The 13,624-nt window shown below is 39.9% G+C and overlaps 1 protein-coding gene across 2 annotated transcripts in view; it reads right to left on the reverse strand.

Annotated features, from left to right (window-relative positions):
• Positions 1-1,141: 1,141 nt before the first annotated feature.
• Positions 1,142-13,624, reverse strand: part of SLCO5A1 (solute carrier organic anion transporter family member 5A1) — a 178,799-nt gene continuing 166,316 nt past the window's right edge. For both annotated transcript variants that reach the window (XM_037803251.1, XM_037803250.1), the window contains one exon: positions 1,142-1,741. In XM_037803251.1, coding sequence (XP_037659179.1) covers positions 1,278-1,741 — 464 coding nt within the window. In that variant the 3' untranslated portion in view covers positions 1,142-1,277. The remainder of the gene's footprint in view (positions 1,742-13,624) is intronic.

Here is a 13,624-nt window from a genome sequence, read left to right on the forward strand (position 1 = left end):
AACGTTATAGTAGAGAGGAATCAAAGGGAAATATAAAATGATTCTAACTCTGGTAAAGTAGGATTCAGCTGGATGCACTGCTTTATTTTAAATAATTTCTGACCATTCCTTAGGATCATAATCTAGGTCCAGGTTAGAGAACTCACTCCTCCTGTATTCAAAGTGATTTTCATATCCCAAGTACAGCTTTCTTAATTTATTACTCAATTTCAGGAGCAGCCACGGCAATTTTCTATGGAAGCTAAACAAACCAGATTTGCCATTCCTTCTAAACATGTAACTAAAATGATCAAGTAGGACTCAACCTTACTTCTCTAGAATTTTGTTTTCCAACTACTTTGAGTGCCAAGGTTACAATTCTTAGCCACCCTTATGTGGGCTGGGCCCTGAAAATGCAAAGGAATTTCTGCAGCAATTTCCTTGGATGAGAAAGTCATCAGTTTCTTTCCATACTATGCATCTTAAATTAGTTTCTAACCATATCAGTTAGCACACTAGTTTTAAAGGCCCTAAGGAGAATACTGGAGTTTATTTTCTAACTATCTGATATATGATTCCTCAGTCTCTTTAACTACAGTTATGATGGGGCAGACAGAGAATGTGTCTCACAAAATGACATTTAGCTGTTCCTTTTTTCAAGCTATGCATATTGTTCCTCTGAAGCATTTTAAAAAGTCTACCTGACTTATAACTCTGCTATGGCTTAAAATGCTATTAACAGTACTTTAGGAAAAGGTTAGCTTCTTTTGATTTTCAAAAACGGACCTGCTTTAGTCTCTGAAAGCAGGAGTAACATGCTGCACTTACATTTTTCCAATCAAATTGCATAGTTGAGGCAAATTCATTTGTGCTTTGTAGCAGAACTCACAGTAGGTATTCCTAGCTAAAAACATTGATTTGAAAATGCAAAGTCATGGTTTGAAGTGTATGCTAATGGTATGCACTGCCATGCCCCTTCCCGGGATTTTATTAACCATGTACCTCCATCTTCCACCACACTGGTCATAAGCATTAAATTAAAATAGCAGAGAGGGTAACAGACCCATCTTTAAACTCCTCCTTCTTGGAGAGAACAGGGAAAAGGCTGTCAGTCTTGCTGAGGTATCCAGCCCTCAATCAACAGTGGCTGTTTATACTGAGTTTTGTTGGTTTGAGGATTTTGTCTTTAGACCTTAAAAAAGAAAGAAAGAAAAGAAGGCACAGGTGTTTCTCAAGTCACCATATTCAACTCAACCAACAAAACCAAAGTCTTCCGTTTCCAAGCTTCAGGAGAGAGGCTATAGTGCAGCGGGGTTCTCTTCTGGCCCCGGGTCTGCTGAAGAACTTACTGCTTCTGGGCAGGGCCCCGGATGGGTCTGCGCCGTGGCCTGGGTCCCTCTTTGCAGAACAGTCTCTTCGTGGACTTCTCCCTGGCTGCTGAACGCCGGGCAGGATCTAGTCCGGGTACAGTTCTCGGCGATGGCACGGGCGGGGCGGCCCACCAGCTCGCTCACGGTGCTCAGAGGGAACTCCCGCCACCTCTGCCGCTGCAGCTCCTCCTCCTTGTACTTCATGGAGTACCAGGCCAGGAAAATAAAGATGAAGCCAACAAATTTGAGGCCGGCCGCCAGGCCGAAATAGACGAAGCGAAACGACGTCACGTTGTATTCCCAGCAAGAGCCCTGTACGCCACATTCCTGTTGCCAGAGCATGCAGGTGGTGTCAATAACTGCACCAAAGTAAATTGGAGTAGGAATGTAGGCTAGGGTTTTGGAGAAAAAGAGAGAGATGAATATCTAGCACATCATATACGAGAAAACAGATTTGTAAATTAGCAAGGTGTCTGTTGGCTCTAAAAACAGCTGAGGGGTGGGTTTTTCTTGGGTTACTTAACATTTTAAAATATATGTCACACGTCATCACAATATTTATTTTTAAAATGTTCACTAAGGGGAATCAGCAAACCAAGATAGCAGAATAGGAGCTCTAGGATTTGGTTTGTCCTCCAGGCAGCAAGTAAACAGCCAGGAGCTGTCTGAAACAATGGTCTGGGGGCTCCAGAGGCCAGAAGAACATTCTACACCGTCCAGGGAAGAGCGGAAGGTAGAGACTGATAAACGGCGGTTAAGATCTGTGAGTAGATCTCTCCACGCTGTGGAGGCGCGTGGCAGGCCACCTCGGGAGCCACTCCCCGGCTGGAAACAGAAGTCCTCTTTCCTGAGAACAGGGGAGGGGTGGTGGGCGGGATGGGCATGGCCAGGTACCGATTGCGGCTTTTGAAGAGCGATTTTGGATTGCTGAGTTCCAGCTCCGAGGACAGCTAAAGTTCCAACCCGCCCAGGACAGAAAGCAGCCAGCAGCCTCTGTTTCAATCCCGCCCCCAGAAGGGGAAGAAGTGGGACTGATTTACAGACCCAGTAACTTCTCAGGGTGTTGGGGAACAGTTTGCAGACAGGTGGCCCTTCTACAAGAAAAGGTGGGGGCGGGCGGCAAGGCCAGGCATAGACTGCTGTGCTTTTTTTCCCAGCAATTTTATTGAGATATATTCACATGTCATACAATCCATCCAAAGTTTACAATCAATGGTTCACAGTATCATCACATAATTGTGCATTCCTCACCATGATCAATTTTAGAACATTTTCTTTTCTCAAAAGAAAAGGAAGAAAGAAAGAAAACCAACACACCCCATACCTCTTATCCTCCCCCACTGTTGACCCTTAGCATTGGTATGCTACATATGTTATTGTTGATGAAAGAATATTGAAACATTACTATTAACTACAGTCCATAGTTTGTAGTAGGTACGTTTTTCCCATATACCATTCTATTAACTCCTTGTAATAGTGACATATTTGTTCTAGTTCATGAAAGAACATTTTAAAAGTTGTACTATTATTCACAGTCATCATCCACCAAAGGATTCACTGTTATACAGTCCCGTTTTATCCTCTAGTGACACACTCTAGTCTAAACCTTCCCTTTCAACCACAATCAACCACATAATTCAGTGCTGTTAATTACACTCACTGTAGTGTGCTACCATCATCTCTATTCATTCCTAAACAGTTAAATTCAACCTAGTTAGAAATTCTGTGTACATTAAGTATTTGCTCCCATTATCTACCCACATTCTATTTTCTGGTAACCTATAGTCTAGATTTTAACTGTAAGAGTTGACTTTTTATAATTAGCTAATATTAGTAAGATTAAACAATATTTGTACTTTTGTGTCTAACTTATTTCACTGAACATAATGTCCTTGAGGATCATTCATGTTGCACGCTTCAGAACTTCATTCCTTCTTACTGATGAATAATATTGCATCATACACACACACACACACAAACCCATATACACACACACACACACACACACACACACATATATACATATATATACATATATACACAAACTACATTTTTTTAAAATCCATTCATCAGTTGATGGACATTTGGGTGGTTTCATCTTATGGCAATTGTGAATAGTGTCACTATGAACACTGGTGTGCAAATGTCTGTTCGTGACGCACTGCAGTTTTTGCTTAGCATACTCAGATTGCTGGGTTCTAGCTCTAAGGACAGCTAAAGTCTCAACCTGCTAAGGACAGAAGGCAGACAGCAGCCTCTGTTTCAACCCCACCCCCAGCAGGAGTGGAGGCAGGATTGATTTAGAGAAACAGTGCCTTCTTTGGGTGGTGGTTCCCCCAAGAAAAAGGTGAACGGGCACAACCCAGTGCAGTTTGCAGCTTTTTACTACAGAATTCAGATCGCAGGGTCTGGGATGTGAGCAGTAGTTTCAAACAGCCACAGATAAAAGTAGCTAGCAGGCTCTGTCTCAACCACATCCCCAGCAAGGGGGGAGGTTGGCTGAGATTTAAAGGCACAGTAACGCCTTAGGACTGCGGGAACAATTGGCTGAAGAGCCCCATCTGCTGGAAAGGCCAGAAAAGCACAGATTCAAGGAGCCATCAAAGAGAAAACTGGCATCCTTCTGGGTCTCCTCCCCAAGGCATTTTGCAAACAATCTACACCCTCTTTAAGGGTCCTTGGGCCTGCTTTGACTGGGAAAAACTGATACAGGAGAGTCCTCTCTGGGGGGACCCTCCTCCCAGATTTCACACTCCAGGTAAAAGCAGCAAAAGATAACAAAAGGAGTGTTAAACATATAGAGAGGCAAATAAAAAAACAGAACTGATCAACATACCTATAAGAATGGAGAAAGGAAGCTTTCTCCTGGAGGTGGGGGATATTGTGTGAAACAATTGCACAAATAGTGAAATCTCAAAAAAAGCTGAAACAATCTGATCAGTTAAATACAAGCAATTCTAAAGGGGAATTTTATACTAAACCAAAGATTGAAGAAGAGCTTTAACACAAAACCAGTCAATAAGAAAACCCTAGGCAAGAAAGAGTAACTGACCTCCAGAATAAACTCATAAAGAAAATCAGATGCCTAGACACCAGCAAAAAATTACAATCCATACAAAGAAACAGGAAGATATGGCCCAGTCAAAGGAATAATGAAAACTTCAGACAAGACACAGAATTTGAGATAACTAATTAATGATGTTCAAGCAGATCTCCTAAGTCAATTCAAGGAGATAAAGGAAAATATGGGCAAAAGAGACAAAGCATATGAAGAAGGCACTGGCTGAGCACAAAGACGAATTTGAAAGCATGCACAAAAAATAATAATTGAGCTTAAGGGAATGAAAGGCACAATAGAAGAGATTAAAAATAAAATAAAGCCGACGTGAACAGGCAGAAGAAAGGATCAGCAAACTAGAGGACAGAACATCCGAAATCTTACACACAAAAGAATAGAGAGAAAAAAAGAATGGAAAAAAATCAAGCAGGGCCTCAGGGAATTGAGTGACAACATGAAGTGCACAAATATATGCATCACGGGTATCCTAGAAGGAGACAAAAAGGAAAAGCGGGAAGAAAGAACATTTGAGGAAATAATGGACAAAAATTTCCCAACTCTTATGAAAGACATAAATGTACATATCCATGAAACACAAGATACTCCAGAAAGAATAAATTACGGTAGACCTTACTCCAAGACACATGCTAATCAGAATGTCAAAAGGCAAAGAAAGGGAGAATTTGGAAAGCAGCAAGAGAAAAGCTATTCATCACATACAAGGGACACTCAATAAGACAAAGTGCTGATCAGAAACCAAGGATGCAATAAGGCAGTAGTATGATATATCTAACATACTGAAAGAAGGAAACTGCCAGACAAGAATTCTTTTTCCAGCAAAACTGTCCTTCATAAATGAGGAAGAATAAAAAACATTCACTGATAGACAGAAACTGAGAGTTCGTCAACAAGGCACCTGCCCTACAAGAAATACTAAAGGGAGTTCTGCAGGCTGAAAGGAAAAGATAGAAGAGAGAGGCTTGGAGTGGAGTGTAGAAGTGAAGATTATCAGTAAGGGTAATTTAAAAAAGAGACAAAAATAATATATGACATAAAAGCCTAAGGATAAAATGGTTGAAGTAAGTAATGCCTTTACAGTAATAACACTGAATGTTAATGGATGAAACTCCCCAATCAAGAGACACAGAAAGATAGAATGGATTATATATATATATATATATATATATATGCTCCATCTATATGTTTGTCTACAAGAGACTCACCTTAGACGCCAGACACAAATAGGTTGAAAGTGAAAGGTTCGCAAAAGATATTCCACACAAACAGTAACCATAAAAGGCGCAATCCATCAAGAAGAAATAACAATCATAAATATTTATGCACCTAACCAGGGTGCCCCAAAATACATGATGCACACACTGGAAAAACTGCGAGAAATAGACACCTCTAAAATAATAGTTAAAGACTTCAGTACACCACTCTCATCATTACAAAGTACACCTAGACATATGATCGATAAGGAAAAAGAGAACTTGATAATATGATAAATGAACTAGACCTAACAGACATATACAGAGCATTTCACCACCAAACACAAGGATATATATTCTTCTCAAGGGCTCATAGATCATTTTCCAGGATAGACCACTTGTTGGGTCACAAAACAGGTCTCATTAAATTTAAAAAGACTGAAATTATAGAAGGCACTTTCTCCTATCATAATGGAATGAAACTGTAAATCAATAACAGGCAGAGAAGCAGAAAATTCACAAATATTTGGAGGTTAAACAACACACTCTTAATCAGTAGGTCAAAAAAGAAATTGCAAGAAATATCAGTAAATATCTTGAAATGAATAAAAACGAGAACACAACATATCAAAACTTATAGGATGCAGCAAAGGTGGTGATGAGGGGGAAATTTATAGCCCTAAATGCCTACATCAAAAAGGAAGAAAGAGCTAAAATGAAAGACCTGACTGTACACTTGGAGGAAACAGAAAAAGAACGAACCCCAAAGTAAGCAGAAGAAAAGAAATAACAAAGATTAGAGCAGAAATAAATGAAGTTGAGAATTAAAAACAATAGAAAGAATCAACAACAGAAGTTGGTTCTTTGAGAAAATCAATAAAATTGACAAAACGACAAAAAGAGAGTTGATGAAAATAAATTCAGAAATGAGGGGGGGACTTTACCATAGACCCCAAAAAAATATATAAAAAAAAGACTATTAAAGGATGCTATGAACAACTATATGCCAAAAAAATGGACAACTTAGATGAAATGGAGAACATTCTAGAAACAAACGAACAACCTACACTGACTCTAGAAGAAATAGAAGACCTCAACAAACCAGTCACAAGCAGAGAGATTGAAATACTCATAAAAACCTCCCAAAGGAAGCAAGCATTCTAGCCTCTGAAACTGTGAGCCAAAAAAATCCTGTTAAGCCAAAACTTTTTAAAAATAAATAATTATTTTCAATAAAGAAAATCCCAGGACAAGATGGCTTCATAGGGAAATTCTAACAATCAATCCAAAAAGAATACCAATCCTACTCAAACTCTTCCAAAAAATGAATGAAGAAGGAACACTTACTAACTCATTCTATGAAGCTAATATCACCCTAATACCTAAGGCAGATAAAGATGCTACAAAAAAATTACAGACCAATCTCTCTAATGAATATAGACGCAAAAATACTCAACAAAATACTAGCAAATCGAATCCAGTAGCACACTGAAAGAATTATACACCATGACCAAGAGGGTTTTATCCCAGGTATGCAAGGGTAGTTTCACATAAGAAAATCAACTACCGTAATACACATTAACAAATTGAAGGGGAAAAAACACATGCTCATCTCGATTGATGTAGAAAAGTTCTTTGACAAGCTCTAGCATCCTTTCATCATAGAAACACTCCAAAAGATAGAAATAGAAGGACACTTCTTCAACATGATAATATATGAAAACTACAGATATAATTGTACTCAATGCTGAACGACTGAAAGCTTTAAGTTCGGGAACAAGACAAGGACACCCTCTGCCTTACTCTTATTCAACATTATGCCAGAAGTTACAGCTAGATCAATTAGGCAAGAAAAATAAATAAAAGGCTTCCAAATTGGGAAAGAAGAAGTAAGACTTTCACTATTTGCAAATGACATGATCCTGTATTTAGAAAGCCCCCAAAAATCTATGACAGAGAAACTAAGATGGTGGCTAGGTGAGACAGGGCAAAGGAACACCTCCGTAAAAAACACTAGATAAGGACCAGAGAGTGACCCAGAACACCGGTTACAGTGATGCGCCAGCTGGACGAGATCTGCTAGTTCCCAGGGGCTGTATACTTGGTGAAACTGAGAGTCTGCATTCTGAAACGAGTGAGTAAGCTGGCTGGAAGTCCCACAGCCACGCGGCAATCTGGGGAAGCCAGGGTTTGGTGTTTGGAGACCGACGGGCTCTTTAAAAAAAAAAAAAAAAAAAAGGGAAAAACCCAGGAGTGGCTGCAGCTGTGATTGTGGGAACCACACAGTAAAACACAGCAAGAGGGGGCTGGGCTGGCCTCTCAGTGTCTGGCCCGGAAGATAGCCCGCTGCAGATACCCTTGGGGCCTGGGGAATGGAGAGGAGAGCCAGAAGCAGAAAGAAACCCCGCGGCTAGCAGCTGGCCCCCCGGAGGGCTGGATAAACTCCTGCCCAGGGCCTTGCGCACAGCCCAGAGCCCTGCCAGTTGTCCCGGAGCTGGGAAGGAGGAACTGTGTGAGGAGGGGGGTGTTGAGACACCCCATTCGGCCATTTTTGCATCAGGCTGAAAGCACTCCGGCACGGCCTGGCAGCCCAGGGCTTCCCTTGAGGGACGGTGTGCACTGGTGACATAGCACAGCATTCCCTCGGCAGAGGTCCTGGAGGATTGCGGCTGGGCGGGGGGACCTGCTCGGAGAACCCAGGGATGCTACGCCAAGTCCGGTGGTTTGTGGGACAGCGAGAGAGAGGGGCTGGGGCTGAAATGAAATGAAGTCTTGGATTCTTGCGGCGGCCTTGAATCTCCGGGAGCTGGGGGGATTTGAATATTGAGGCTGTCCTTCCTCCCTGGCCACCCATACAAGCAAGCGCCCCACATTCAGGGCCGACGGCTCTAGCAACACACCCAGGCTGAGTTCTCTGGCTGAACCCCACAAGAATCATTTCCCCACACACCACGGGGACAAGGTGGAGAACTGACTTGAGAGGTATAGGTGACTCACAGATGCCATCTGCTGGTTAGTTAGAGAAAGCATACGTCACCAAACTGTGTTTCTGAAAAATTAGATAGGTTTTTTTTTTACAACTTGAAAGAACCCTGTCGAGCAGAACAAATGCCAAGAGGCCAAAAACAACAGAAAATCTCAATGCATATGATAAAACCAGATGATATGGAGAATCTAACTCCAAACACACAAATCAAGTCACCAGAAGAGACAAAGTACCTCGCAGAATTAATCAAAGAACTACAATTGAGGAACGAAAACATGGCAAAGGATTTAAAGGACATCAAAAAGACCATGGCCCAGGATATAAGACCCTAGAAGAGCATAAAGAAGACATTGCAAGAGTAAATAAAAATATAGAAGATTTATGGAAATAAAAGAAACTGTTGGCCAAATTAAAAAGACTCTGGATATTCACAATACAAGACTAGAGGAAGCTGAAAAACATCTCAGTGTCCTAGAAGTCCACAGAACAGAAAATGAAAGAACAAAAGAAAGAATGGAGAAAAAATTCGAAAAAATCGAAATGGATCTCAGGGATATGACAGATAAAATAAAACGTCCAAACTTAAGACTCATTGGTGTCCCAGAAGGGGAAGAGAAGGGTAAAGGTCTAGAAAGAGTATTCAAAGAAATTGTTGGGGAAAACTTCCCCAACCTTCTACACAATATAAATACACAAAGCATAAATGCCCAGCGAACTCCAAATAGAATAAATCCAAATAAACCCACTCCAAGACATATTCTGATCAGACTGTCAAATACTGAAGAGAAGGAGCAAGTTCTGAAAGCAGGTAGAGAAAAGCAATTCACCACATACAAAGGAAACAACATAAGACTAAGTTGTGACTACTCAGCGGCCACCATGGAGGCGAGAAGGCAGTGGCAGGACATATTTAAAATTCTGAGAGAGATAAATTTCCAACCAAGAATACTTTATCCAGCAAAACTCTCCTTCAAATTTGAGGGAGAGCTTAAATTTTTCACAGATAAACAAATGCTGAGAGAATTTGCCAATAAAAGACCTGCCCTACTTCAGATACTAAAAGGAGCCCTACCAGCAGAGAAACAAAGAAAGGAGACAGAGATATAGAGAATTTTAACAGACATATATAGTACCTTACATCCCAAAGCACCAGGACACTCATTTTTCTCTAGTGATCACAGATCTTTCTCCAGAAGGGACCATAAGCTGGGACATAAAACAAGCCTCAAGAAATTAAAAAAAAAAAAAAAAATTTGAATATACTCAAAGCATGTTCTCCAACCACAATGGAATACAAATAGAAGTCAATAATTTTTGAACTGTAACTCCACTATTTACTTCCTACATGATATAAATTACACAAACTCTAATGACAAATCAGTGGTTTTGAACTCAATGTAAAATATGTAATTTTAGACAACTATATAAAGGTGGGGCAATGGAGGAGTATAGGAACATAGTTTATGTGTCCTATTGAAGTGGAGGTGGTATCAAAGAAAAACAAGATTGATATGGATTTAAGAGGTTAATTTTAACCCCCACAGCAAATACAAAGAAATTATCAGAGAATATAACCATAGAGATGAAAAGTAGAGTTTGGGTTAAGAGAAATGGGGGAAGGGGCAATGGGGAGTTAAGAAATGAGTGTAGGGTTGCTGTTTGAGGTGAAGGGAAATTTCTAGTAATGGATGGTGGGAAAGAGCATTACAACATTCTAAATGTGATTAATCCCACTAATGGAAGGCTAGGGAGGGGGTGGAATGGGAAGATTTAGGCTGTATATATGTTTCCACAACTGAAAAAAATAAAAAATAAAAAAAGACAGTCTAAATAGATGACGATTGAATGCCAAGGATGAGCTTGGATGGGATTGAAGGATAGAGGACAGGTGGCTCAAAGGGACATAGTTGAGACATAAGGAAAAGGAAATAAAGAATGTAAGCTTTGTATCATTGTTGAATCTCTTGTACTTCGTAGCTGCGCTTAATGGGATTGCATAAAAGAATGCTCTTGTTCATGGGAAGTGTATACGTGAATTATAGTGTATGTTCAAGGATGTGTGCAGCTAGCTCTCATATGTTCAGAAGACAGAGCAATAGAAGATGGATGATAGGGAGGGAGGGAAAGAAATAGCGATGTGACAGCATATTAAAGTTGGTGGATTGAGCTATCAGGGGAGGGGGGTCAGGGTATGATGGAATTCTTTGTATGGGGTTAGTATTGTTTTTGCAACTGTTCCTATAAATTTGAATTTATTTCAAAAAAAAAAAATCTATGACAAAGCTGCTGGAGCTAATAAATTGAATTCAGCCAAGTGGCAGAACAGAAGATCAACACACAAAAAGCAGTAGTGTTTCTATACACTAATAATGAGCACTGTCAGGAGGAAATCAAGAAAAAATTCCATTTACAATAGCAACTAAAAAATCAAATATCTAGGAAAGAATTTAACCAAGGATGTAAAGGACCTGCACATTGAAGACTACAAAACAGTGCTAAAAGAAATCACCGACGACCCAACTAAATGGAAGGACATTCTGTGTTCTTGGATTGGAAGATTAAATGTTGCTAAGATGTCAATTCTACCCAAACTGATTTACAGAAGCAACACAATCCCAATCAAAATTCTAATAACCTACTTTGAAGAACGGGAAAAGCCAATCATCAAACTTATCTGGAAGGGAAAGGGGCCCTGAATAGCCAAAAACATCTTGAGAAAGAAGAATGAAGTGGAGGACTCACACTTCCTGACTTTCAAGCACAAACAGCATGGTACTGGCATAAGGACAGATAACATGGACCCAAGGAATCAAATTGAGAGTTCAGAAATAGACAGTCACATCTATGGTCAATTGATTTTTGACAAGGCTGCCAAGTCAACTCAACTGGGACAGACAGTGTTTTCAATAAATGGAGCTGGGAAAACTGGATATCCATATCCAAAATAATGAAAGAGGACCTCTATCTCACACCTATACAAACATTAACTCAAAATGGATCAAAGTCCTAAATATAAGATCCAGGATCAAAGAAACTCCTAGAAGAAAATGTAGGGAAGCATCTTCAAGATCTTGTGGTAGGTGGGTACCTTACACCCAAAGCAAAAGCAGTGAAAGAAAAAAATAGATAAATGGGACCTCCTCAAACCTGAATGCTTTTGTGCAATAAAGGACTTTATCAAGAAGGTAAAAAGGCAGCCTACTCAATGGGAGAAAATATTTGGAAACCACATATCTGATAAGGGTTTAATATCCAAAATATATAAAGAAATTCTACAATTCAATAATAAAAAGACAAGCAACCTTATTTTTAAAATGGGCAATAGACTTGAATAGACATTTTTTCCAGAGATGAAACACAAATGGCTAAAAAGCACATGAAAAGATGCTCAACATCACCAGCTATTAGGGAAATGCAAATCAAAACCACAATGAGACATCATTTCACATCTATTAGAATGGCCACTATCAAACAAACAGAAAATTACAAGTGTTGGAGAGACTGTGAAGAAATAGGAACACGTTTTCACTGCTGGTAGGAATGTAAAATAGTACAGCCACCGTGGAAGACAGTTTGGCAGTTCCTCAGGAAGCTTGGTATTAGCACTGCCATATGATCTGGCAATCCCGCTGTCAGGTATACCCCGAAGAACTGAAAGCAGGGACATGAATAGACAACTACACACCAATGTTCATAGCAGCATTATTCACAATTGACAAAAGACAGAAACAACCTAAATATCCATCAACTGATGAACGGAGAAACAAAATGTGGCACATGCATACGATGGAATATTATTGAGCTGTAAGAAGGAACGAAGTCCGGATGTGTGCAAGAACATGGATGAACCTTGGGGACACTGTGTTGAGTGAAATAAGCCCCACACAAAAGGGCCAATATTGTATGATCTCACTGACGTGAACTAAATATACTAAGCAAACTCATGGAGTTAATACCTAGAATATAGGTTACCAGAAGGTAGAGGACAGAAAATGGGGAGCTGATGCTTTATTTGTGCAGAATTTGTAATAGGTTTGACTGTAAATGTTTGGAATTGGAGAGAGGTGATTGTGCCACATTATTGTGATTAACAGCACAAAATTGTTCTATGTGTGATCGTAGTTGAAAGGGAAAGTTTAGGGTCTTGTATGTCGCTAGAAGTAAAGCTAGGGATGAAACCTGGGACTATATAACACAGTGAACCCTGCTGTGGATGATGAAGGTGGTTAATAGCACAAATATAAGAATCTTCTTCCATGAACTACAATAAATTTATGTCACTTTTACAAGGTATTAATAATAGGGTGATATATGGGGCAAATGCACCTAAAGCAAACTATGGACTACAGTTAACAGTAATATTGTAATATTCTTTCATCAATTGTAACAAAGGTACCACACCAATGCTAGGTGTCAATTCTAGGGGTATGTGATTTTTCTTTTTGGAGCTACGAAAATGTTCTCAAATCGAATGCAGTGATAAATGCACAATTTGGGGATTTTACCAAGAGCCACTGATTATATACTTTGGAATGATTGTACAGTGTATGAAAAAAAACTGTTTAAAAAGTTCACTAAATTATAAATATAATCTTCCTGTTTGTAATTCAGTCAGAATGTTTTGGTGATTTTTAGGATCGTAAAAATATATTTTGCTTCCAAAACCCCATAATCCCAGGCTAATCAGGAAAGAGACATCAGGCAAAACCCGCTGGAGGAACATCCTACAATACACCTGACCAGCACATATCAAAACTGTCAAGTTCATCAAAAACAAGGGAGAACGAGGTCGGGCAAGATGGCGGCATAGAGAGGAGTGGAAGCTAAGTAGTCTCCCTGGAACAACTACAAAAAACCAGAAACAACTAGTAAATAATCCAGAATAACTGCGGGGGGATAAACGAGACCATCCATTCATCATACACCAACCTGAATTGGGAGGAATGCCCGAGAACACAGCATAAAATCTGTAAGTAAAACCTGCGGAACCAGGTCGGGAGACCCCCTCCCCCATAGCCCA

Source organism: Choloepus didactylus, chromosome 14 (assembly GCF_015220235.1).
Source record: "Choloepus didactylus isolate mChoDid1 chromosome 14, mChoDid1.pri, whole genome shotgun sequence".
NCBI classification, from domain to species: Eukaryota; Metazoa; Chordata; class Mammalia; order Pilosa; family Megalonychidae; genus Choloepus; species Choloepus didactylus.